Source organism: Pangasianodon hypophthalmus, chromosome 26 (genome assembly GCF_027358585.1).
Source record: "Pangasianodon hypophthalmus isolate fPanHyp1 chromosome 26, fPanHyp1.pri, whole genome shotgun sequence".
Taxonomy (NCBI): domain Eukaryota; kingdom Metazoa; phylum Chordata; class Actinopteri; order Siluriformes; family Pangasiidae; genus Pangasianodon; species Pangasianodon hypophthalmus.
The window spans coordinates 15,286,289-15,313,757 of record NC_069735.1 but is presented as its reverse complement, the minus strand read 5'-3'; the positions used below and the strand labels follow the sequence as shown (position 1 = coordinate 15,313,757).

Here is a 27,469-nt window from a genome sequence, read left to right as displayed (position 1 = left end):
CCATTTTTGATACTTTAATTAATTACTGATTCTGGAGCCAGTGGTTTGGTTTGTATTTTATTACATAATAAAATAGGGATCAAAAAAGACATCATGTAAATAACACGTCTTCATTCAAACAGAGAGTAAAATCTGCTTAAGTGCATCAACAACGTTTACAAGCACCGTATCCAGGACCGTCTCATTGTAAAAGCAGTTCATTTTTCTCATAAATAAAATAAATAATTAAAATAATGTAGCAAAAAAGCATGAAAGCAGTTGGTCATAATATTTCATATCAAACAACATGGATTCTTTTTTACTATATTACCTGCTGCCACAAATGTTTCAGCTTTAGGCCTTCTTCAGTGATACACAGTCAATCATTTATGTAAATAATCCTGTTATATTAAATCACAGGACTGAGGAAAATATGTATCTTCAGCAGATTTACGCAGGAACCACTTTACACACCTGTATGAAGTATCATAGATTATAAACACAGGAAATCACAGTGTTCTTATTTTGTTCATATTGCCTGCTGCCACACCTTGACTTTGGACTCCTGATATATATATTTATTTATTTTAGCCACTTTTAGCTGAAGTAATATTTGATGGTTTGTGTCCTCCTGCAAGTTCACCATGTCCACCACAAATTGGAGAGTTCTGCTGAGTCTACACTTTCCTGCTATTTTTAAACACCTCAGTGTCACTTCTGGTGTCAGTCTCCAGCTGACAGCCATGCTGTGGTCAGAAACTGACACCTGTGAAGGTTTGAGGATGATTCACACACACTCTGCATGGAAAAAGATGAACTTTGGTTTCTAATTGAATACTGACAAGATGGGCAACAAGGTAAGTGTGTGTATTAAGGTGCAGTAAAAAATGTTTAACAGTGTTCTAAAGCCTCAACAACAACCTGCTACACTTGTACCTGCATTACACACACTTGCTATGTCAGTGTCGTTGCTGTACTGAGAATGCACTACCACCCAAATAATATCTGCTCTATGGTCATCCTGTAGTGAACAGGATAGAGTGAGGCTGAAGAGATGGATAAAACCTTTGACAAAGTCCTCACATGAAACAGCTGAGCTTCCTCCACCAGGTGTCTGAGAGTTGTCTGATCTTATCGGGTGTTTTCTCCCTCAGCCTCCGCCTCTGCCTCAGCCCCAGCCCTTTCAGCTCCTCTTTGTGCTCTAAACTGACCATGATGGCCGTGTCAAAGACCGCCTTCAGATTCTTCTGCGTTAAAGCTGAGCACTCGGCGAACGAAGTGACCCCCAGGCTGCGGGTGACCAGCCTCGCTTCATCTACACTCACCGGCCGTTCTCGCTGCCGCGCCAGCCGGATGAGGACCTCAACGTCCTCTCGCAGGTCAGACTGCGTCCCCACCAGGACCATGGGGGCCACCGGGCACAAGCGGCGCACTTCAGGAGCCCAGCGCTCCCTCACACTCTGGAAAGAGGAGGGGGTGACGATACTGTAGCAGAGCAGGAAAACATCAGCGTCATGGTAACAGAACGGGCGCAGACACTCGAGATCGTCCTGCAGGGGGCGCCAGAGAAATTAAAATAAGTTGCGCAACAATTGTAATAAGGTTAACAGTGAAAAATCAAAGAGCAAACATTTAACATTATTTAAGTTACAATGTTAAAGAAGCAGTTGGTCATTTTAGTGCCCTCTGCTGATTTTGAGATGAACTACAATTATAGTGAAAACATCAACAAGTCCCTGCTGAAACGATGAGTTGTCTTAAAGGAAAAGAGGCAGAGTTGAGCAGCACTGCATCCGCCTGTGGGCGGAGCTAAGTTCCAGGCTGCAAAATTGTAAACAGCTAGCTAGTGAGATCTGGTGTACTGCAATATTGTGAATTTCAGTTTGTTAAGGTATCTTTAATACGATATTATTATTATTATTATTATTATTATTATTATTATTACAGGCCTGGAAAGGCTTTTAAAAATTACAAACCACACCTTTAATCAACAATAACAACGAAAAACACTCTGGATGCGAGTTTAAAGAAGTGATAAATAACATATTTACACAACTTATGACAGTATTGTGTATTACACATTCTCTTCTAGTGAAAATGGCTTTCAGGTAATCAGCTTCGAATAGACAAATTCTGTCACACTGCTGTTTAACTGAGTACTTTTCATCAGCGGCTTTTTTGTAACACTCCTTTAAATCATGCTCAGAGACACAGACAGCAGTTACAGTATGAGGTACTAATCTACATCCTCAGCCTATTCCTGAAATATTATTCTAATTACTGATCACATAGAGGCACAGATTTACAGATCTTTGGTTTCTATCACAATATACACAATTATACATCCAATGTCATATATTTATAGTTCTAGCCCAGAAATTCAAGTAGGGTTAGTTAGTTCAAGAACACCAGACACAGAGACGAAAACAGAGAGAGATTGATTTTGGGTTGTCCCACCTGTCCGGCCATGTCACAGAGCTGAAGCTGCACCGGTCTTCCATCCACATCCACCCTCACTGGAAAATAAAACAGTGTCCTAATGAATACCCACAAAAAATCATCAATACAGCTGAACATGTGCTGTCAATACAGACATGTAGGAGAAGACTCGGTGCTGTTATGTTGGGGAGTCGCACAAAACAATAAATGGATGGGTGCCAATAAAAAATTCAGAACTTTTTAGCCATCTTTATTCTGATAACGATAAACACACACTACACATAAGAAACTGTAAGAGTTCCACATGAAAAACAAACAGTAAGAGTTACAGATGAAAAACAAACAGTAAGAGTTACAGATGAAAAAAAAAAACAGTAAGAGTTACAGATGAAAAACAAACAGTAAGAGTTACAGATGAAAAAAAAACAGATTTACACATGAAAAAAAAACAGTAAGAGTTCCACATTAAAAAAAAACAGTAAGAGTTACAGATAAAAAACAAACACTAAGAGTTGTACATGAAAAAAAAAACAGTAAGAGTTACACATGAAAAACAAACACTAAGAGTTACAGTAAGAGTTACAGTAAGAGTTACAGATGATAAACAAACAGTAAGAGTTACAGTAAGAGTTACAGTAAGAGTTACAGATGATAAACAAACACTAAGAGTTACAGTAAGAGTTACAGTAAGAGTTACAGATGATAAACAAACACTAAGAGTTACAGATGATAAACAAACAGTAAGAGTTACAGGAAGAGTTACAGATGATAAACAAACACTAAGAGTTACAGTAAGAGTTACAGATGATAAACAAACACTAAGAGTTACAGATGATAAACAAACAGTAAGAGTTACAGGAAGAGTTACAGATGATAAACAAACAGTAAGAGTTACAGGAAGAGTTACAGTAAGAGTTACAGATGATAAACAAACAGTAAGAGTTACAGATGATAAACAAACAGTAAGAGTTACAGGAAGAGTTACAGTAAGAGTTACAGATGATAAACAAACAGTATGAGTTACAGTAAGAGTTACAGATGATAAACAAACAGTAAGAGTTACAGGAAGAGTTACAGTAAGTAACTGCTGCTAAGGTAGGCGTGTGTAATGAAGTGCATGAAGTCTTTACACAAGCCTGTAACTGTAACCTCTCATGTATTTGAATAGGGTTACATGCATCTCTTTATAAACACCTGGGCGGCTCGTGCTTACCTGTAAAGTTGTCGAAGGCGGTGGGCACGTGCTCAGCCGGGTATCCGTTCGTGGTGTAGCTCACTATCAGGCTGGTCTTCCCTACACCTCCGTCCCCTACAAGTACACACTTCACTGCAGTTTCCGGTGTGGAAACGGAGCGGAGGCGCGTGCGGTCCAGTGACGCTCTCGGTGGAACCGGGGGCGCGCGCGCGGAGTTATCCGGTAATTCGCCCTGAGATGGCATTTCTCATTCATGCATACGACAAGCATGTGATATTAAATGTCGCCTTCTTTGATGTCAAGCTGTTTTTGTTTTTAAAATCTGTTTTAGAAAGATTTAAACGTTTTTGCTTCTTATATGAAACTGCGCGCGAGACGCACCTGCCGTACCGTGGTTACGGAGTCACGTCTGCGCGCGAGGCTGCAGCTGATTGACACACTTCCGCATCTGCTGGCTCCACGTGCGTGACGGGGATTAATGACGCGCCACGTGGGGACCAGAGCAAAGCCTCGTCTCCACACTGGCTGCTGGGGTTTATAGGCTGAGCTCCGACTTCACAGCTGAGATTTATCTTCACTTTTTTATTAACTTTTTTAAAGTAACTCTAAACATGTCATTCTGAACCAATAAAAATAATCGATGTAGACTAATAAACAGTTTATTGGGCTATGTTCCAAATGCCAGAGAAGTACAATAAATAGACCTGGGCACCTTTACCCTCATTAAAAATGTCCAGGAACTATGAATATACATGAATATGCAAATTTGGAAACGCCCACATGCCCTCCTGTGATCTTAAATAGCTTAATCTTTCATTCACACTATAAAGCAACAAAATGGCACGTCAACATGATTTTTTTTTACTATGTGTCTGACATAGAGCCACAATTTCAGCGACAAGTGACATTTAAATTCTTCAAATCTATGCAAATTAGGTATGACATTAAAGCGACAAATACAAACAGTTGGCTCACTTGATACCTCGGACCAATTCTTTGGCGCATGTGGTCCGATGTTTCTTCAGTTCCCCTCTCACACCTTTATTTCCTACCTGGGATTAGTTTCCATATTCACAAAAATGGAAGAAAAACTTGTATAAATATATGACTTCATATATGTCATGGGTCCCTGGAGGAGTAGTAGTTAGTGGAGAGCCACAGCGCTCTAACTGCTGCGGCCTGGGTTCGATTCCCAGCCACTGGGGTTGCGTGTAACAGTGTGTTCTCAGTGCCAGTCCCAAGCCCGGATAAAATTGGGGAGGGTCACGACAGGAAGGGCATCTGGCGTAAAAACTGTGCCAGATCAAATACACAGACCAATGATCTGCTGCGGCGACCCCTAATGGGAGCAAGCAAAAGAGGAACAACGACTTCACGTGTCATATACAACCTCTCATTATATGTGTATAGAGACATTACAAAGAAGAAAAGAGCAAAGTGTATAGCTAGTACAGGTAGCTAGCAAACAAAGCTAGAACAAACCCACACGTTACATGTAAATCAAACAACCAAGTTTAAAAATGTGAATGTAGGATTATATCACAAACATCCAGATAATAAAAGATATCTAATGCTTCCTAATGTGGTTTAATGTGTTCCTGGTGGTCTGTAATGGTAGCTTAATAGAATGTGTCATTCCTAATTGTTTCTGATGGCTTATCTTATTTTACTCTGTCGCTAATCAATCATCACTCATTTTTTAGGCCATTAAGCCAAATTTCCATTACATTATGGAAACCATTCATGCTTTTCTAATGGATTGTATGTTTTGTCACAGGAATTAGCTAAATTCTCTATCTGGCTAGCTAACTGCTATGTGGATAAGCTTTAAATGTGCAATGCTAATATGGTAGTGTCAGCTACTATCCATGTAGCATTTCTATGAGATTAAAAAGTGATTAATCACAATGCAGTATAACGTCCTTTATGTCCCACTTGTTTATGATAGCCAGCAAAAATAATGGCTTACATGCTAACTAAACTAGCCACGTTGTAGTGGAGAAATTGTGATGTTAAGCGCATGCTGATGTTAACAATCACTATGCTCAAACAAGGCTGTTTATTCACTGTGTTTACAAGAAGACTTCTTCTGGGGTTTATTTACGACTTTTGGCTTTTTTCAATATAGCAGAGAAGATTAGCTGTTGTGTGTAATTACGGTGCAGTTTGAGTTCTTTTTTTTTTTTTAGTAATTTACCAACACGTCTGACGGAAATGTCTATAGTCTCAGTGATTTTTTTCTTATTTCCATGGTCATTTTGTTTTTACTTTATCTGTATAAGCAACTCGTGAGTACGCCAGTTAATGTTTGAGAATGTATTAGCTAGTGAGGAAGGACGCCTGTAGAGAACACAAGCCCGATATCAATCTGCTGGAATGATTGGAGCCTCCCACGCATCTCAGACAGAGACGCCACATGTGTGAAGGATGTCAGGCTCCATCCCGGATTAAATTATGAGGGGTCAAATGATAAACGGTGTCAGACGGAGTGGGGATGCGCGTGAGCCGCTGACAGCTGAGAGGCCCTGTTGCTCCGGGAGACCGAGGCGTGACATGAGCGTTGCCTCAGTGTCACTCTGAAAACAAGTTTGATGATGGGTTTTTTTTCAGGGTGTGTGTGTGTGTATATGTACATATACATACGCATTTTATATATATTTTTATATTTTATATATATATATATATATATATATATAATTTAGGTTACTTAGATTACAAAGGCTACTTTTGGACTATTTTAGACAATTAAATATTTTTTGAGTATATAAAATGTCTATTGTGGTTATACTAAGAAATATTAACAAATATTAGTAGTACAGTAAGAACAAAAAAGACCCTGAACAAACCGCTTTAACATGAAATAGCTATAAATATATACACCCAATAATATGACGTAATGTCAGTAATGTGACACTATTGTGCTATTTTTGGTTACATACCATCCATATTGTGAGTATTTTTACAAAACTGACCAATATTATGAATCGCAGTAACTTGTAGCTGATTAAACATTACAATGTTTGAACATCAGACTTTAAAAATGTTTAAAGCAATGTTTAAATGAAAACAAAATTTCATGATACGTCATGTATCGTGAAAATGACTTCAGTTATCGGACTACAACAGGAACCGTACATATGTAATGCGATGTAGCTACACAAATATAACGCTCCAGGAGACTTCAGTATTCTGTGTAAACATGCCTCATATAGCGTATCAACTCAATCTCTGGGAGATAAGGGCTGAAAAATGAAACAAATGCTTCTCCTGGTCTATGTTCACACACATCTTTTGTTATTCCCCCCATCTCTCTCTCTCTCTCTCTCTCTCTCTCCCTGAGGGATAGCGTGATGGTGGTGAGTCTATAGTTATGGGCTGGTGCCATCTGCCATTCTCCGGGCCCGTGCAGCCACCAGAAGGCCACAGCATGTGCTGATTTAAATGGAGAGCCCAACTTTCCCAGGACAGGGTTGACCCTGGCAGCCGTCGCTCATACACATATGTGCACATGCGCACACACATACACACACACACACACGCACACATATGTATAAACAAGCATTCTATTTCAAAACCATACACCCAATCTATACAAATGATATTCATTTTATCCACCATTCATCCACAGAAATACAAAACAGATCTTCCACAAATGCTTATCAGTGACATATCTGTGTGTGTGTGTGTGAGAGAGAGAGAGAGAGAGAGGTCTCTGCATACACATAATGATGGATTTCCACCCCAGCAGCTGATAGCGTCCCTAAGGACCTGCAATAGGGTGTTGGGGTGTGTGTGTGTGTGTGTAAGAAAAGGGAGGACCCTATCTTAAGAGCCCTAGTGTGAAACGAAGGCCGCTCATTTGATTGGTAAAATTGATTACAAGTGGGAGGAGCTTCATCGGAAGATAAGAAGGTTTGGTAGGGAGGTGTGTGTGTGTGTGTGAGAGAGAAAGAGAAAAGGATGAGGAGAAGAAAAGGAGGATGAAAAGGAAGGATGAGGATGGGGGATAAGAAAAGGCATGGGGTGGTGGAGTTGGGGGTTGAAGGGCCAATGGGGCATGTCGATGTCACACACGCTTTTTGTGGCACGGTCAACAGGCGTGTGCCGCAGTATGCACGTGTGTGTTTGTGTGTTTGTGTGTGTGTGTGTGTGTGTGTGTGTGTCTGGAAGCACAGGCCTGCTGTCTTGCTTTTAGTGTGGAGCATGGGAACCCAGTGCACACACACTCCTAATGACCCACGTGCTGTTTTTATTAACAACACACACACACACCAGATCAAACAAGACCACGACTGCATGATTCAGATCTGATAAAGGCGCTATTAACAATGTGTTCAGCATGGAGCTGTGTGTGTATACGTTTGTGTGTCTATACACAGGCAAATCCAGTGTTATGGATGTTACAGATGTGACATTTAATCTCAGGCTTCAGGCTTAAATATTTAAACACAAGCTTAGCATCAGTCAGACAGGTAGTCAGTGAGACAGGTGAGCAGTCACAGGTAGTCAGTGAGACAGGTGAGCAGTCAGACAGGTAGTCAGTGAGACAGGTGAGCAGTCAGACAGGTAGTCAGTGAGACAGGTCACCAGTCAGACAGGTAGTCAGTGAGACAGGTGAGCAGTCAGACAGGTAGTCAGTGAGACAGGTCACCAGTCAGACAGGTAGTCAGTGAGACAGGTGAGCAGTCAGACAGGTAGTCAGTGAGACAGGTGAGCAGTCAGACAGGTAGTCAGTGAGACAGGTCAGCAGTGAGTTTGAGTTTGTCTTACAGCTGTGTCTTGTCTGATCCAGATGTGACTTTATTGTGTAAAAGATATGATATTTTTGCATTATGAATGTGATATTGCATTTGTTTGACATTTGCATTGTTGATGTAACTTTTTTGTGTTACAGATGTGACCTTTTGTGTTACACATGTGACTTTTTTGTGTTAAATATAACTGTAGAAATAGAAGTTAAGAATAATTAAGAAAAAAAAGTTTTTTTTTTTTTTTACAAATATAATTTTGATGATGCAATATATCATAGATAGATATATAGATAGATAGATAGATAGATAGATAGATAGATAGATAGTTGGTGGTGGGAACACTTTTTCTTGGACAAATATTTTACTCCTTCAAAAAATCGTCTACAATATTAAATGAGACACTTTACACTCTGTCCGTGACTGAGGTCATGCTGGCCACAGTTCAGTTGAGAGTGTGTGATCTTTGTCTTCATTAAATTATAGAGTGTGTGTGTGTGTGTGTGTGTGCGCCTGTTGATTACGGTGGCAGGCTTCAGTGAATAGGCTGAAAGTGATAGATAGAACATATTGAAAACTTTGAAACCACTGAGTGTGTGTGTGTGTGTGTGTATGTGGAGATGACCACTCCACAGCAGCTGTCAGTCCAGCTTGCAGGGGTATGGGCACACAAAGGCCTCTCTCCCTGAGGGCAGGGCACATAGAGCAGGGGTCCCAGACCTCTAGGCAGAGACAGAGAGAGAGCGAGAGAAAACAAGAGGAGGGTTAGAGAGCGAGGGAGGAGGAGGAGAGAGGAACAGATTGCTTCTGGGTGTAGACAGAGAGACAGAGAGAGAGAGAGAGAGAGAGAGAGAGAGAAGGAGAGCATTCCCCCCGTTACCTCTGGTATCTGCTGCTCCCTGTGGGACTGGAGATGCAGATTGAAGTGTTCGAGCAGAGAATTCCAAAAGAGCCGCGGAGACAACAGGTGCACAGTGGACGAAACATTCGTTGGAAAGATGATTCAAAGAAAGAAACCCACAGGAACGTTGTGAACGAGAAAGAGAGGGAGTGTACCTCATGATGTGCCTCAAATATTCAAAAGAAGGTTGTTTTCCACATCCACAGTTCAGCAATTTCTACTGAAAATATGAAGAAATGCTAATAAAGCTTATTACATGTTCTAAATTGGCTACATGTTAAAAGTACAAGCTGAAAGAAACCTGAGAGAAGAATTTTCCTAAAACAACAATTCAAGTGCTGTATTTTCCTCCAAGTCGCTCTGGAGTGTAAGAAATACCCAGTGCATTGCAGCTACAAGGCTACAAGTCAAAAGTCATTGTGTAATTTTCTACATACATTATATAAAGCGTGACTTCCTGTCATCTATAAACATGAACAAAACCTCCCCAATATAGCTGAACAATGTAATGTTCAGTATTCAGTAATCAATATTTTCCTCAGAGCAATTTGGTATCACTTCGTCCTCTAGGCCCTGCCTGCCAAAAATCTGAAGGCATCGGAGTTTTATAGGAGCTACAACATTAATATTGCTAACAATTATTGGAAATCTGTCTCAACTAAAAAACTTTACCTTATTAATACATGTGCAAATCTTCATATACTTGCTTCTAATTGCATCGTTAAGCTACGCAATCTCATTTTTAAATAAACAGTTTTGGAAATTTTACATTTGGAATATTTACAGATTTCTGTTCACATGGAACTATTGCTACATTTGACTTAGTTCTGAAGCGGGAAGTCAAAACTCAGAATTACATAATTTTCGACCTCCGTGCATTCAAGTTACAAAGTGAGAAAACCATGGACGCCTCCATGCCAAAAAAATTGCCAGCTAATGTTAGTGATATGAGTGATGTATATTTTCCTCAGAACAGTGAACTGTATAGTCAGTGTTAGAGATAACAATGATTGATCTAAAGCTACCAGTTGTGTTTAGAGTATAACTCATTTAGTATGTCTGTATGTTGATTGATCTAAAGCAAATACTACAATATACAATAGTAAAGAAATGTTTCTTAGTTTACTTTGTTGCCATGTTGATTTGATGTCATATGCTGAACTTGGGGTTGAGGAGACCTTCCTGAATTTTTGAGTAGAAATTTCTGAGTTGAAGGGGCACTTTCTTTGTTTTTTTCCTAGTTGGAGGTAGGAAATTCCGAGTTATGAACTTTAGTTGAATGCAGAATATTAACTGCATCACTTCCAGCATTTCACAACAGTTAGAGCTTCAAGGTTCAAGGTTCAAGGTTCAATAATTTGAGGTTCAAGCTTCAATAATTTGAGAGGCGGGGCCTCAGCGGGCAGAGTGATACCAAACTCTTTCAAACGTTTATAGATGACAGTATGTCCCAAAGATACCAAAAAATTGATACCAAAAAAAGTGATACCAAAGAAATTTGGTATCACTCTGTCATTGGAAAATTTAACACATTGGATCTAGCATGTTGCTTTTTTACTTTTGTACTGGAGCTAGTTAATGTTACTAACAAGTAATGGAGGTCGATCTCACCTAAATTTTTTTAGCCCAAATGTTCATATAATTATTTCAAATTAAATCATTACATTATGCAATCTCCAGTATCTTACATAAAGTATCTTGTTGTACAGCACAGATAATTCATATTTACAGATTTCACTATTATCTGCGTCACATTCAACTTTTTGTTACAATTATACCATCAGTCTTTGGCAGGTGGGGTCTAAGAGGGCAGAGTGATACTAAAATGTTTATAGCTCCTACCTGTGTCCTGAACCACATCAGCAATTCTGTGTGACATAACTGAAGATCTAGATGTGGGTTTAAGGCAGAAATTTGCACAAAAAAATTGAGAATATGAGCTAGAACTGTATTAGGTGTTAGCTTGATTGGCTCCAGTACAAAACTATAGAAGCAAATGTCAGACACCAAACATGTCTTGGCTCATCAACTACAATAGGGTTAAAGGGAAAATTGTGTAAACGTCCTTTTTTCGTCGAACTGTTCCTTTAAGGTAATTTAGATAAGCAGTAATTTAAGATTATTCTTTCTGAATAATACAAGCGCCAGACCTGACCTGAGAAGGCCATTCTTATTCTGAGAAGCTTAAAAGCATGCAATTATCAGGAGCTACTCTGAAAAAAACATGAATGGCGCTGGCCATTTTTTGCAGGAGAGGAATCAATAATCCACCTGCCTGTTCATGTGGAGATGCACTTCTGCTGACTGACACTAGATCAGATCTCAGATGGGAGATAATGCTGAAGACAGGCCAGCAGTGTCAGAAAACTGATCCTAGATCTGCTGTTGAAGGAAAATGAGTCCATTGTGATGGCTCAGCCTTCCCACGAGCCTCTTCTTTCCCCTCACCCAGTCCACACCTGCCGCCTGCCGCCTTTGTCCCTCGGCTCGGGTTTTAGTTATTCTTGTTTTCCTCCCTTTCCTTTTGTCTCAGGGGGAGGATTGACTTTTTTTACAGGGTGAGACTGCGACCTGTATGGCTGTGAGATCTGAGACGACGATGCACGCTCCAGCTGTGAGACTGCGGCTTGGTAATCGCACACACACCACCACAACAACACAGTCGCTCTGTACTTTCTCTTAGTCTGACATTTGAGAACGCTCAATTTCACTAAATGTAAGCTTCACCCAAACACGTGCTCTTGTGTACACAGCCAGAGTGGAGCAGCAGCGGCCATGTTTGAACTGGAACCATCGTTATAGGACGGGTGTTTTGGACTGTCCACGAGATGGCACGAGGGGAAACAAAGGCTCAAACAGAGCACGAGGATTCAGGATTGTGTGTGTGTGTACAAGGGAGAGAGAGAGAGAGAGAGAGAGAGAGAGAGAGAAGAGAGAGTTTACGGGTTATAGAAAGGCCTGGGGGGTTTAGTTACTACCCTCCCTCACCCTGTGCCTTTGTGGTGCCTGCTGTGGTGGAGTGAAGAGGTTGAAAGGAGGAAAAGAAGGGAGGGGGGTGAGTACTAAACACAGGTGCCTACATCTGTTCATCCCAAAGCACAGATGCTCACACATTCATTCTCCAGAGAGAGAGAGAGAGAGAGAGAGAGAGAGAGAGAGAGAGAGAGTTCTCCAAACTTTATATTTTTTTTTTCTGTCAAACATTCCCTCTTTAAGGCTTAAACCTAGAACCAAAAAATATTCCTTGGACTGACACTCTGGAGAAACTGTTGAAAGTTCTATGTAGAAACCTACAAAAGAGCATTTTTCTTATCAAATAGGGTTCTAAGAAGAACCGAAGAACCTTTATCTATTTAAAGAACCCATGAGAACCCTTTTTTATAATATTGTAGTAGGTTTTATGGCAAAAAAAATTGGCAGAGAATTCATTTTCGCTGAAATTTTGTTTAAGAAAATGCCAACAAATCATTATTAGGAAAAATATTAGGGTTCTGTCAAGCATTCTACAGTGTTCTCCAGTTGGGGAACTTTTAAGGGAATCTATGCAGAACACTACAACAGAGATTTTTCCTTTCAGAAAATTTGAACATCTATAGGAACCTAGATCCATTATCCAGAAAAAAAAAAAAAACTATGAGGAACCCTTGTTTTAAAGAGTGTATATCTGAAACTGAACCCTAATCAATTGGTCTACAAAGCTGGACAGTTGAAGATGAGTCTTTTTCCACTGTACATCTGATCAGTTTGGCTGTCCAGTGTTTCCTCAGATTGCTGTTCTTACCTGACAGGAGTGGAACCCAATGTGCTCTTCTGCTGTTGCAGCCCATCCACATTAAGGTTCGATTTTTGTGCATTGTGAGATGCTTTTCTGCTCACCGCAATTGCAAACAGTGGTTTTGGGTGGGTTTGAGTTACTTGTCAGCTCAAACAAGTCTGGTTATTCTCCTCTGACCTCTCTCATGAACAAGGCATTTCCACCTGCAGAACTGCTGCTCACTGGATGTTTTTTGTTTCTCGTCCCAGTCTGAGTAAACTCTAGAGGCTGTTGTGTGTGAAAATCCCAGAAGATCGACAGTTTCTGAAATACTCAATTCAACTCAATGATTTTTTCCCCATTCTGATGTTTGAAGTGAGCATTAACTGAAGCTCTTGACCTGCATCTGCATTATTGTATGCATTGCTCTGCTGCCACATGATTAACCGCTTAGATAATTACATGAATGAACAGATGTACAAGTGTTCCTAATAAAGTGTAATGTGAGTGTATTTAAAGAGGAAAGGCGGGAAAACGATTGGTCCAAAAATAGATTTTAGCCTCGAAATTCCTACTAGTTACACTGTATATTTAAGACAGCATCTGTATCTACAAAACATTCACTGCTTAGTTATTTAGTCTGCATAGTGAAGACTTTCCAGTGTCCTCATGAAATCCCACAATGCACAGCAACAAATTAGTGTTCAAACCATAAAGTATAGGGAATGCTGAGTAACTGCAATGCCCTGTGCACTTTATAGTAAATAGGGAGTAGGGAATAGGGAGTAATGCGCCAAAGAGTCAATACGTGAGAGTTGTCCCTGGAGTCCGCCGGAAGCAGATGTGTTTTGATCCACGCAGGCACGCGGCTCACACCCACAAACAGACGCACATCCAGACTCACGCCACGCTCTCTATCTCACTATACACACACGCATACACACACACGTACACACACAGGGGAAAAGGAGGGGGAGTCTGTGTAATTATTGAATGATTGGACCCCCAGGGGCCCCCTTTAGAAGAAGCTCAGTGAAGCTGTGGCCATCGTGTCCATGGCTACCGTGCATTACAATGAGCTCGCACTGAGGCCGGGGTGGGCCGGGGAAGGGGGAGCAGGGGCCCGCGTGTGGACTGCTTCGCGTCACCCCCCTAGGCAGCTGCTCAGAAGTAACACAATCTGTACCACAGGTAGCCTGCAAAAACACACACACACGTGTCCTACACTAAATTACAGAGAGCGTGGAAATGAGAGGGTGACAGGCATGTGCTTAGTACAATGCAGGTTACATTAGTCTAAATTACAGCTAGACTCTTACGCGGTAAAAAAAAAAAAAAAAAAAAAAAGGCTCATAAAACTGATTTGGGGGTGTCGCTGCATATGGGGAGAGTTTGTGATGTCACTAAATAAACTCCATAGATTTGGACCAATCACATCCAAAGTAGAGGATGCTGTGGTACTCACATAGATAGTACTAAGGTTGTTATCTAGCTAACCTAAGGCAACGTAGTGATAAACAAATTGTGAAAACATTATTTTTGTCTACTATTTTGCTACTGTTAGATACAGAAATCCCACTTAGGTCAATTTAGTTAGTTCAATATCAGTTAATTAGCTGACCAGCTACATTAGCTCATAATAGTGATATTGGTTTATATGGGATGACAGGAAAACATGGGGCGTCTCTAAATTTCATATTTAGGCATATATATTGATCCTGGCCTTTTTATTGTGGGTAAATATACACTCTCAGAAATAAAGGTACCAAACTGTACTCTTCCTCATTGCTGTGATGATACCATCAAGGGTACATATTGTTTACCTTTAGAATGTATCTTTATACCTCTAAAAATAATTTAAGGTACTTAATTGGACCTTATTGGCACTGATGTACCTTAAAAGGTTTACTCTAAAAGCTAATGAAAGGTTCACCACATGCACTTTCCCAAGTAAAAGATATATACTAAAGGCACAAAAGATGTATCCTTGACAGTACCACCCCAATGACTAGGAAAGGTACAGACTGGTACCTTTACTTCTGAGAGTGTACTGTTCTGCTAGGTACTAAAAACCCTCTCAAGTTAATTTGTGATAAATATGAGCTAGTTCATTAGCAGACTAACTGAAGTAGCTCATCTTAGTGAAATGAAGAGATGGCAGGAAGACTTTGGGGCGTTTCTATACATCATAGTTATGCATAATTCATAGAGCCTGGGCGTTTTAATGAGAGTAAATATGTAGAGATGTCCCTGGGCCATTTTAGTAATTTAGATTTCACTAGAAAAAACAAACAAACAAACAAACAAACAAACAAAACCAAACAATAGCCTACCTTATTCTACATAGATTTTTAATGCTGTATTGTTTTTGTATGATGACGTCATAGCCAGTAATGCATGTTCTGTGTAAATCTAATCCGGTGTAACGCTACTCTGTCGTCCTCTTTTATGATAGAGACCCCTCACCCTATCGCTATGCGCAATAACCCTTAATAAAAACCCTCTGTCTGTCCTACACTTTTTATTGGCCGTCTGCGCGTCGCGCGTGTCAAACGCGTCAAACGCGATTCGCCTCGCGTGTTCCACAGCGCCGGATTCCGCAGCTCGCGCTCAGTCCGATCGATAGGTCACGATGCGACATCACAGACCCTAATTGAGGATCTCACCCCACCCACCACCATTACCATCACCACCACCACCACCACGCGACCTTAATATGATCGATCCCGTGTGAGACGCGCGCGGCTTACGTTCCCACGGCCGTCCCATGTGGCCTGCGCTCCGCTGGGACGGCGAAACTTCCAGGCTTCACCCGCGCCATCTGGTCCCGGGGCGGCCCATACCGTTACAGGGACCCTTCAAACGTGCTTCCATGTTCAGGAGCGGGAGGGGCTGGCGGGTGGGCACGTGTGCGCGCGGGAGCGCGTGCGCGCCGACCGAGTACAGAGAGAGAAAGAGAGAGAGAGAGAGAGAGAGAGAGAGAGAATGAATGGTGTGTAGTCGGTGGCAGATGGCTTGTACGGCTCTGGTCGCGTCTTTAGGCGTACCATATCCCCCATCCTACCCCCTTCCACTGACTACATCCCCCTCGAGGGCCTTCACAATCAATGAAAAACGAAAGCATAAAGACCAGGGGAGAGAGAGAGAGAGAGAGAGAGAGAGAGAGAGAGAGAGACTCATCTTGTCTTCTCAACACGTTCACTGTAAAATCAATGTAATATATTGTTTATTTGAAAAAAAGAAAAAGAAACCAAAACCATGAAAACGAAATTATTCTGCTTTCAATTTAAATCAAATGTTTCATTTTAAGGGCTTACTGAATTGTTTTAAATCTTTCTCTTATACCTCAGTTATCTACCCTGCACTTTTTTTACCCTGAGACTCATCTTGTCCTTTGGTTATGTTTACTGTAAAATTTAAAATTTAATGTCCTGTTTACTTGGGAAAAAAATGTTGGCAAAGTTATAAAAGTTAGCCTGTGAATCAGTTTAAAGTTTCATGAAATGTTTGTTTATTGAAGTGTTTTTAAACCTCAGTTATCTCACCTAACTTTTTTCATGTTTGTTTTAATGACAAAAAAAAGAAAAGAAAAGAAAAAAGATCACCTGGTCTTTCTCCAGTCCTGTCCAGTGTGGGTGAGTCTGTGCACACCGTATCCTCAGATTCCTGTTCTTCACTGACAGGAGTGGAACCTGATGTGGTCTTCTGCTGTTGTAGCTGTTGTGTGTTCTGAGATGCTTTTCTGCTTTTCATCAAGTTCAAAATTGGTTTTAACTAGAGCTGTTCGCGGGACTGTTTTTAAATTCCCACTCATGCAGTTAATTTTTTTTTTTTGCACCTGTCTGTGATTATTTTCTATCAACTTTAGTTGGTTCTATTTCCCAAAAATACAGTATATGCAAACTAGTAGCCTGATTTAAACCAGGCAGTAACCAAAGATGACTGAATGAACACTGTATATCTTTCATGGTCTTTCTTTGTCCCACAAGCTTCATATCTGACCATGTGCTTACGTCTGCAAGGTCATTAGTCTCAACCAGGTGCCCTGTGAACTTTTCTGGCAGGCTTTCTTTTAAAAAAAAAAAAAAAAGTATTAATAGTGCACCGCCTATTCGTATCTGTATTTATATCAGTTTAGAACAATTATCTGTTCACTCCAAATACAGTATAATGTCTTCATATTCGGTTATATTCCTAGTCTCTAGGCTCCAAAATACTACTAGCCACTTAGCATAACTGCTTGCAGAAAGGGTGTGTTGTACAGTCATTTTTGCAGATCTCTTGGACTAGTTCAACCATCATTTTATCATCATTATAGAACACTTTAGATTGTACTATCATGCTACATACCTGCTAAAACACTGAGTTTAATGAATTTAACCATGAAAGCTACATTTCTATGCGCTGTATCCATTATGCTCCAAACTGAGCACCACTTCCTCTACTCCCAAAACAAAGTTGAGGCTTATAGTTATGGAGATCAGTTATTTCCATCACTTCCCACTAGAGTCTGGGGTTAAAGGTATCTTCTAATCTCGGACGTGATTGGCTCAAAGCTATGGATCTTCTTTTAACTGCGATCCAGTTCCATATAGACGAAGGCTACCATGAAAGTGTATTTTTAAGCAGAATATCATGAATTAGGTGCTGTCTTGTACACATTTGACACAAACACCACCCGTCCAAGAGGAGTTAACCATTTAAAACACACTACTTATCAAACTAGTGGGTGGAGTACTATTTTCATAAAGTACTACGCTTTCATAGGCTAGTAGCCTAGGATCATTTGTTTTTCTTTTTTTTTTTTTTGGCGGTGCCTTTATCCCTCTCGTTCCGTTTTTGTAACCGAGCAACAGCTCTCAAGTCTTTTCACAATCCCATCTTTCGCTCGAAAAAAAAAAAACATTGTGATGTCAGAATTCGAATGAACTCAGCGGGCATATCTTAACAGTGATGCAATTTGTCTCGCTTGTGTTTGGTTACTATGGACCGCATGGCAAATAGCTTTTTGTGCTAAAGAAAATCACACTTAAATGAATGATCAAATTAAGAACACCCCCCTCCAAACCCACCACCACCACCACAATCCACACACACATACCCATAACCCCTCCACCACCAGCACTCCACACACACACACACACACACACACACACACACACACACACACAATATCCTTTTGTACAGAGAAGTTAAGAAGAAAATTCTGTCTTGTGTTTGGCTGTAATGGAAAGAGGCACGGGTGGAAAAAGGGGACCCAAAAACAAGCACATATTTGTTTGAGTAAAGAAGTGAACCATAAGAAGCCGATGGACTTGTTTTTCCCCCTGTGTGTGCAGGAAGGGGGGCTCCTGTAATTGTGAGACTGCGCTAGTGCGCATGCGCGGCCGGTGGGAGCTCGCGCACCCCGTTATATTGTAAGAGGGGGAGAGCAGGTGCTGGCCGAATTACCATACAGCTGAGCGCGCGGAGAGAGCAAACTTTACTCCAGCACCACACAATGGCGAAGTGCCCCGGGGATGGCCACGCGAGCCACACACACACACACACACACACACACACGCTTCAGTCTCTTTTCTCAAAGTATCACACACGCGCATTGCTCGTGTGCGCACACACCCGCCCGCAAAAAAAAAAAAAAAAAAAAAAAAAAGAAAGAAAAACAAGTGGAGAATTTGGCTTCCATACAAATAATGCAAACTGTGTGTGTGTGTGTGTTTGTGTGTGTCGGCGGCTAAATTTCCCTCTGATGGCATGAAGGATGTTTTTCATCATAACAAATGCAACAGGAAATGACATCAAAGAGATGCTCTGATAATTTAATCGTGTTAATAGCTTACTCTTTTTTTAATTGCGTCATTAGTGTGATGAGAGAAGAGAAAAATGCGGCCTGCACCTAAACAAAAATTGGCTTAATTATCACAAATATTTAAGATTTAAAACAAAAAGAAAAAAAGCTACAAATTGCTTAAAAGCCATGTGGTGGATTCCTATATGTGGAAAACTCTAAATAAAAAAAAAATCGAAATTAGTTTAAGATAACACTTTATTAATCCCCGGGGGAGAATAAAAGTGTTACAGCACCATATAGCCTACATGACCATGGAATATATACACAGCCCGTGTAATAGGAAAATAAATAAAATAAGGTAAGTAAGATAGAAAAAAATAGAAATAGAAAAGTAAAAAGAGCTGTGTCAATACAGTTACAAGGGTACAGTTTATTATTATTATTATTTTTATTATTATTATTATAGTGTCAAATAATTATGGTGTAGACATTAAAAGATTTATTTATAGTGCAAAAGTGAGCAACTGGATCAATTTTACTGTAAATACAATCAAAATGTAGTCTGCTCCAGCACTCCAGTTTAGAGAAACATCTAGGCTACATTTTTCTCCAAAACTAGAGAGAGAGAGAGAGAGAGAGAGAGAGAGAGAGGCTGGTTGGAGCCGGGTTTTCTTTTTTGGGGGGGGTGGGTGGGTTGGGGGGCAGCCCCATCAGAAAGCGTGGGACAGATTGGGGGTGGTGGTTCATTAGCATATTAGTACCCCGGCATGTGGCACCCCCATATAAAACCCGCGGCCAGGCGGCCTGCCCCAGCAGAGCCAAAACGCAACCCGAGGAGAAAGACGGCCGAAAGAAAGGAGGCGCGTCAGGACAGTGACAAAGCGCTCGGTTTGGGACCGAGCAAGAACGGAACCACAACTACACACACACACATACACACACACAAGTTAATATACACTCAAAGCCACTGTTTTTCCATGAAACTGAAGGAATTTGAGGATTATTTCTGGGGAAGCAACAAGTAATTTTTGGGGAGCAAAGGAAGAGTTTGTGGATTTCTTGGCGTTCACTTTGGCATCAATGGGCACAAGAAGGTCCTGAGAAGAAACAACGGATGAATCAGTCGGAGAGGAGAATCTGAGGAGCTCAAAGACTTTTTTTTTTGTTCAAATCTCTATTTATTTATTTATTATTTATTATTCACCATGGGGCGCGTGCTTCTGTTGCTCTCAGTCGTGTGCATCTTGGCCAACCAGGTAAATTTACCATCATAAATATCTATTTAATAGGTGCTGTGATGGTTTTTATATGGTTTCTGTTGTATTGTTGGTGCTCTGTTGGTACGATTAGCGTTTTATCAGAGTAACATTTAACACATTTCGACAAATTCAGTGTTAGCTACTTTCTGTCACATTTGAGTCACGGTTAATGCCGGTTAATAATTTTTTGCGTTTTTTTTTTTTTTCTCCTGTAGGCTTTTTGCTCTGGTGTTTTTGAGCTGAAGCTGCAAGAGTTTCTCAACAAAAAGGGCATCCAAGGCAACAGGAACTGCTGTAAAGGCGGACTAACGTCGCCATACCAGCAGTGTGAGTGCAAAACGTTTTTCCGCGTGTGTTTAAAACACTACCAGCCCAACGCCAACCCGGAGCCGCCGTGCACATACGGAAGCACGGTCACTCCCGTCCTGGGCTCCAACTCCTTCCAGATCCCGGATACGTTACCGGACGGCTCGTTCACCAATCCTATCAGGCTGAACTTCGGCTTCACGTGGCCGGTGAGTTTAGCAGGAAGTTTTGCTTCTCTGTGATGCTGAGTCTCTGTGCATGGACTAACTCAAGAATAATACATTGCTGCCATGATATGTCTGGGTTATTGATTCTTTTCTGTCTGTATAGGGAACGTTTTCACTGATCATTGAAGCAGTGCACGCCGAATCCAAAGAGGATCTTACAACAGGTAGGCACTTGTTTCCATAAAAAGAAACCTCTTTCCAATGCATAATCTATTTCAATGTTTGAATGAACAGTCTATAATTTTTTTTTTTTTTTTTGCAAATAAACAGAAAACCCAGAGCGCATCATCAGCACCATGACTACGCAGAGACACTTGACGGTCGGAGAGGACTGGGCTCAGGACCTGCACAGCGCCGGCAGAACCGAGCTCAAGTTCTCCTACCGGTTCGTCTGCGATGAGCACTACTACGGAGAAGGCTGCTCGGTTTTCTGCCGACCCAGAGACGACACGTTCGGCCATTTCACCTGCGGGGAGCGCGGAGAGATCATCTGCGATGCCGGATGGAAGGGCCAGTACTGCACGGAGCGTAAGTACCAGACCAGATAGATCAAAAACAAACAAACAAACAAAAAAACAAAACCCCAAATCCATCCTGCCATTACTGCGTTGTATCACCAGGGGTTGAAAGAGTTCATGTTACTGGATGTTTATAGTTAATAAACTTATGATTGTCTACTTTTTTCATGTAAATGTAATTGTATAAGAGTACAAGTATTAGTTTTCAGTTATACTCAAGTATGCAAATCTCCTGGGAAAAAAAGCTTCAGGGTTTTTTTTTTTGTCGTTTTGCGTAACAAGGTCGGTTAAAAGCGGTTGCTTCTTCCTATTTTTTTTGGTGGAGAGGGATAAAAAGGACCATTTATTTAGTGAAAGACTGAAAAAAAAAAAAAACTCCCAAACTTAACGGTTAAGAGGCGACTTGTAGGTTAGATACTCCCCCTTACTCCCCTCCCGACTTTCACAACACCACTTGATTTATTCAAGTCGGGGGACGGAAAGTTCTTTTATTTTTTTTCGGAATAATCTCACGCGTGCCATAAATTTACATGCCCGAGTCTGATTGGTCGCTTCCTGAGTGGGCCGGGCGCTGATTGGCTGGCGAAGGGGCGGTATTGTTCGAAGTGGGCAGCTGCCGGCAGCGCGTAGACAATGGAGCAGCTGTCGCGCGCTGGCTGCGCGCACACCAGCTGTCCACTCTTATCTTCACTGCCCGGAGACACTGGAAAAAAAAAAGGAGTGAAGAAGGAGGACAAGAAAGAGAAAAAAGTTTTTGACCCACAGGGAAAAGAAAGAGAAAGGGACTGAGAGAGAAGGGAAAAAAGAGACCCCTTGTTTGTCAGATCTCTCATTGTTCTCATGTGTTAAGCAGAACCTCTTCTATAGTGATAAGAAGATTTTAGGATTTTTAAATTAAGAGTGTAACAGCTAATAGGTTTAGTGACCCCTGTCCTTTAAGACAAAATAAATTACCCAGGATTTAGAGTGTAAGTTTCTTCTGTATGTAATCTAAACAAAGAGCATATGGCTATGGCGTTGTGGTCCTAATGTGTCCATTTGTCCGTTTTTATAGCAATCTGCCTCCCTGGATGTGATGAAGAGCATGGCTTTTGTGAAAAACCTGGAGAGTGCAAGTAAGTAAACCTGCTTCATAATAATAGCCCAAAACTAATCTGGTGCATGTGGCATAAACAATTGGATTCTACCCCATATCCTGAGCAGAATTTTTAGTTTTTAGTTTATATCACTTTTCTTGTTCACAAACCTAACTTTGTTTGTTCTTTGATCACGTAACAGGTGCAGAGTGGGCTTCAAAGGCCGATACTGTGACGAGTGCATTCGTTACCCAGGATGCCTTCACGGGACGTGCCAGCAGCCATGGCAATGCAATTGCCAGGAGGGATGGGGTGGTCTTTTCTGCAACCAGGGTAAGAACAACAAAAAAACAACAAATGTATGTAGAGAGAAGAGAGAAAAAGTAGAAGAAAAACAATAGTGTATAATAAACTTTTTTACAAAAGTCACAGAAAAAGAATGACTAGGCAGAACACAGAAAGGGAAGAAGTGAAAGGATAACCAAAAGATGCAAGACAAAATAGACAGCTGTCCAGCTGCTGGTCAGCCATGAGCTGAGGTTTTCATCACACTAATCCCCGTTTGTTGCACGTGTCTTTCTTTCCCTCCAGATCTGAACTACTGCACACATCACAAGCCCTGTCTGAATGGAGCCACTTGTAGCAACACCGGACAAGGCAGCTACACCTGTTCCTGCCGCCCGGGATTCACTGGCACCAGCTGCGAGATCGAGGTCAACGAATGTGCCGGGAATCCATGCCGCAATGGAGGGAGCTGCACTGTAAGTTTTTAGACTCACATTACAGACTTTTGAGGACTCCAGTATAGACTTAAATACACATTTCACAATTCGATACCTGTTGACTTTGTCGGTCATTGTACATTTTTTACATAACAAAAAAGAATTCCACCCAATCTATGAAAAATTGCCGCTATGTTAAAGTACCGAAGGTTTACAGTTTTCAAGTCATGTTTTGTTGCTTATCCTGCATTAATTTCATGTTATCTTCCAGGACCTGGAAAATACCTACACCTGCGCCTGTCCTCCTGGGTACTATGGGAAAAATTGTGAACTCAGTGCCATGACTTGTGCAGATGGTCCGTGTTTCAATGGGGGACGCTGTGCTGATAACCCTGATGGTGGCTACTTCTGCCAGTGTCCCACAGGTTATGCTGGCTTTAACTGTGAGAAGAAGATTGATCACTGCACATCTGGCCCTTGTTCAAATGGTATGACTGGTTGTTTGACGTCATAAAAACCTAGCCTGCTTTTTACACCCTTGTGAATAGTTATCATGTCAGAAGAGAACTGATCCAAGACAAGAATTCTTACCTTAGGATGCTTGCCAATATGGGTAGTCTGGTAAACAAACTTGTTCTGTTTATATATATATAATGATGTTATATTTATTTCTTTATCCTACAGGTGCCCGTTGTGTGGACCTAGTGAACTCATACCTGTGCCAGTGTCCTGAGGGTTTCACTGGGATGAACTGTGACCGTGTCAGTGATGAGTGCTCCTTGTTCCCCTGTCAGAATGGTGGTACCTGCCAGGAGGGCGCCAACGGCTACACATGCACTTGCCCACCTGGTTATACAGGACGTAACTGCAGCTCGCCTATCAGCCGCTGCCAGCACAACCCTTGCCACAATGGCGCCACATGCCATGAACGTAACAACCGCTATGTTTGTGCCTGTGTGCCCGGTTATGGAGGACGCAACTGCCAGTTCCTGCTTCCGGAACGTGCTTCCCAGGCTGCCAGTGACATACCATGGACGGCGGTGGGCTCAGGCGTGTTGCTGGTGCTTCTGCTGATTGTGGCATGTGCTGTTCTGGTGGTATGTGTGCGATCAAAGGTGCAGCAGCGGCGTAGGAGCCGTGAGGAAGAAGCAGCAAATGGAGAAAGTGAGACTATCAACAATCTCACAAATAACTGCCACCGGGATAAGGACCTCAGCGTCAGTGTGGTGTCGGGATTGGCACCAGTCAAAAACATCAACAAGAAGATAGATTTCCATAGCGAGCACGACTTGAGCTCCAATGCAGAGAAGAGTGGCTATAAGTCAAGGCACCATGCCTCCGACTACAACCTTGTGCATGAAGTAAAGTATGAAGTCAAGCATGAGGTGAAGCTGGAGCATATTGGGAAAGAGACAGCAGCAAAGGAACTGGCCGATAGCTGTGAAGATGTGAAGTGCCAAAGCTTGCAAGACTCTTGCGAGTTTGAAGAAAAACGCAGAAAACGCTTGAAAAGGTGAAAATCAAAATCAACAAAATCTTTTGGTGCCATGTTATATCTTTACCACTAAATATTACCAGCAATGCTAATGTCTTATTTATCTTCTTCATTCACAGTGACGCATCAAAGTATTCTGAGTCAAGATGCTCCGAGTCCAAGTTCTCAGAGTCGAAGTGCTCTGAATCAAAGTATCCCGAGTCGAACTATTCCGATTCACTGTATTCCGAGTCAGCATGCGCATCTGCATCGGCATCCGTGTCGGCATGCGTCGACACCAAATACAAGTCCGTCATGGTCATGTCGGAGGAAAAAGATGAATGTGTAATTGCAACCGAGGTGAGTATCAAATAATATGATAAGATTAATTCTTTGACAGCATGTTCTCCCTCTGCTTACATTTTCTGTAACTAATGGCAATCTCGTTTTCTTTTTCCTTTGCTCAGGTGTAATTGGCCTCAAGGAAGCCGATGCTCATTGGGTGCTATGGAGGACATTTTAAACTTCCATAGAAAATGCTGCTGCTCAAAACCTTAGGTGGAAATGTCCCACCTTGTGATTACTGCTGCTGAGAAAGTAGGACTGATTTAACTGATATTCAGGGTGAGCTGGTTCTCTGTTCTGAACAAATCACAGGCAAATGATGGCCTGTATGCTTGGAAACGTCCTGAAATGAACAGAGGAGTGGTCGCAGAACGTTTACCACCCCTCTTTCAAACGTATCTGTAAAATTTACCTGTAAAGCCATTTTATAAAGGTGTTGGGCAGTGTGTGTCCATTTTGATATTGTTTAGATTTATGACACAAAATATGAAAATGAAAAATGTTCAGAAGAAAAAGAAGTAGGAATTCGAGGAAATGTATCGCAATGTTCTGCCATGTGGTGTGCGGTACTATGGCAACGTTGTGGCAATGTCTTATCAATATTTTGGCAACATTTGCTGTATTTTTTCGCCAATTTCTCCAATGCCCACACAGGTGCTACTACTGTGCCCAGAGAATGCACCAAACGTGAAAGATGTTAAAGAAGAGTAGATTAAGAAATGTATCACAGCGTTTTTGCCAATGTCCATCTCGTGGATTCTATGGCGACGTCGTGGCAACGTTTTAGCAATATTTTGGCAACATTTGCTGTTTTTTTCGCCAGTATCTCCAAGCCCCACAAGTCAGTGTGCAAGAGACCACATCAAAACGGTGGATGTTTGGCCATACTGGCCTGTCTTTCACTAGGTTAAATGGTGCATGATGTCATATTCTGTCACATGACCAGTGGAGACTATATTTGTATTACTTGATCACTGTGTAAATGGGAAAAAAAAAATAAGTGCGCAAAAAAAAAAATTCTAAGTCTTCCGAGCCTCCACTTCTTTTTGTAATATGGTTTATATGGTTTCGTATAAGTATGTAATTATGTTCCGTCATGAAAAAAAGCATTTGTGTTAATATGAATATCCTAAGTTGTTTGTTCTGCTTGTTTCTTTATTACAAAATGTGTATGATTTAAGTTAATTTATTTTATTTAAGTTGTATTTCTAAATTTTTGTAAGGTTTTTAAGATTATTTAAGTTCTTTCTTAAGTTGTACTCGTTACTCGCAATGGCACTTCGGGTTGCTGGGATGTTTCAAAATATTATTATTTAAGAGGATTGTAAAAAGAATGTTATTAATGCTATTGTTTTTTTGTTCCCGTTTTGGCTTTTGTTTTCATTTTGAGAAGGATTTAGCTTAAATTATTTTTCCAAATAAAGAAAAATATGAAATATTAAAAAAGGCTTGCACTGCTACATGTTCACTTCACTTACTTCACTCATTTTTAAGTTACCGTCTTGTACTTGCCTCAGTACTTAAGATAAACATTTACATGTTACAGAATCATTTGTAGAAAGAACAAATGTACAAATTATCAAGAAGTAATAGATGAATCGTGTGCAAACAAAAAATGGACAAAGCTTTCAAAATTCCCAAAAGAAAAAAGGTTTTTTTTATATATAGATAACACTGTCAATGAGGTAACACACTTTTCTAGTTTGTGTTTATGACATCTGTGGTTTAATCGGAAATCTCTTTTCTGAACTTTGGTTTTTTTTTTGGCATTTTATAGCTGTTAGTTGGTTTTCTCCATGTTATTAGCGGTCCTTTAGAGGAATGGGTGGATGGATGGAGAGAGGGGGGTGTTCAGTCCTTTTGATAGGGATGTGAACAGAGCTAATCATTGCCATCTGCTGCAGCCTCCTGCTCACCCCATACCGAGCCATTCAAACCCCATACAGTCTTCCCTCTGGCTCGGCCACACATATAACACAGAGACCAGGGCTCTGAAAAACATGGCAAAACGGACCAATTATACCGACAACTCTGTCAACATGAGCAGAGAAACCATTCTGAATTTTTTATCAGCTAGAGGTGTGAAGAGAATTACGCAGATAACTGAACCTACAAATTGTGCAAGGACCAATACAAAATCTTCGTTTTTACATTTTTGTACTACTTCATCAATGCTGCATTACTAATCTGAAAGTACACGCATCTTAATTTTCCTTTTAATTTTAAAATGTAATATTTTTCTAATCAATTACACACTTTACTTCAATTAAAAAAGTCATGATTAGTTTTAATCATTAGATGCAAATCTCAATGCTAGTTAAAACTTGGATAGAGAAACTTATTTAGAACATAGTGAAAATAATAACTTTTGTGCAAGTCTCTTACGACAGTCATCAGTGGGACTCTGGGGAGTAGGCGGCGTCATGCACAATGCTGCACTGGACAATGGCGCAATACAAAAGGGCAACATTTGGGAGTGCCAGTGTGTGTCTCTGAATGGATGGAGAAGGGGAGGAGGGATGGGATGCGATGGGGAGTGGGGGTCTGTGGGGCAAAGAACGACAGATGTTGTCTGTCCTCCTGAGTCAAAGCGCCCTGCAGGCAGAAAACACCAGCTAGACCCCACATGGCCAAGGAAGATAGAGACAATGGAAATACTTTAAGTTTAGGCCAAGCTCATTTTGCTCCGTTCTGCTAACCATGCTTGAATTACTTTGTGGCAAACTTTGTGTAAC

The 27,469-nt window shown here is 41.1% G+C and overlaps 2 protein-coding genes across 2 annotated transcripts; one reads left to right on the top strand and one right to left on the bottom strand.

Moving 5' to 3' along the window:
* Window positions 1–27: 27 nt before the first annotated feature.
* si:ch211-133l11.10 (rho-related GTP-binding protein RhoU) lies at window positions 28–4,883 on the bottom strand. The gene is made up of 3 exons (XM_026932276.3): window positions 3,632–4,883; window positions 2,437–2,495; window positions 28–1,529 (listed from the first exon to the last, which is right to left on the bottom strand). Exons 1-3 carry the CDS (start codon window positions 3,855–3,857, stop codon window positions 1,059–1,061), a joined length of 756 nt encoding a protein of 251 aa, XP_026788077.3. The 5' UTR covers window positions 3,858–4,883; the 3' UTR covers window positions 28–1,058.
* A 14,728-nt stretch (window positions 4,884–19,611) lies between these two features.
* Window positions 19,612–26,180, top strand: dla (deltaA). Its single transcript, XM_026932052.3, has 11 exons — window positions 19,612–20,063; window positions 20,282–20,581; window positions 20,703–20,763; window positions 20,870–21,127; window positions 22,172–22,232; window positions 22,396–22,526; window positions 22,785–22,954; window positions 23,187–23,403; window positions 23,600–24,428; window positions 24,530–24,749; window positions 24,857–26,180. The coding sequence occupies exons 1-11, from the start codon at window positions 20,013–20,015 to the stop codon at window positions 24,860–24,862; spliced, it is 2,304 nt and encodes a 767-aa protein (XP_026787853.3). The 5' UTR covers window positions 19,612–20,012; the 3' UTR covers window positions 24,863–26,180.
* The last annotated feature ends 1,289 nt before the right edge of the window (window positions 26,181–27,469 follow it).

Coding starts and splice junctions, on each gene's coding strand:
- si:ch211-133l11.10 (XM_026932276.3), bottom strand. CDS start 3,857: ATGCCATCTCAGGGCGAATTACCGGATAACTCCGCGCGCGCGCCCCCG. Junction 2,496..3,631: donor CGCCTTCGACAACTTTACAG/GTAAGCACGAGC, acceptor TTTATTTTCCAG/TGAGGGTGGATGTGGATGGA. Junction 1,530..2,436: donor TCTGTGACATGGCCGGACAG/GTGGGACAACCC, acceptor CGCCCCCTGCAG/GACGATCTCGAGTGTCTGCG.
- dla (XM_026932052.3), top strand. CDS start 20,013: ATGGGGCGCGTGCTTCTGTTGCTCTCAGTCGTGTGCATCTTGGCCAAC. Junction 21,128..22,171: donor GGGCCAGTACTGCACGGAGC/GTAAGTACCAGA, acceptor CCGTTTTTATAG/CAATCTGCCTCCCTGGATGT. Junction 22,233..22,395: donor GAAAAACCTGGAGAGTGCAA/GTAAGTAAACCT, acceptor ATCACGTAACAG/GTGCAGAGTGGGCTTCAAAG.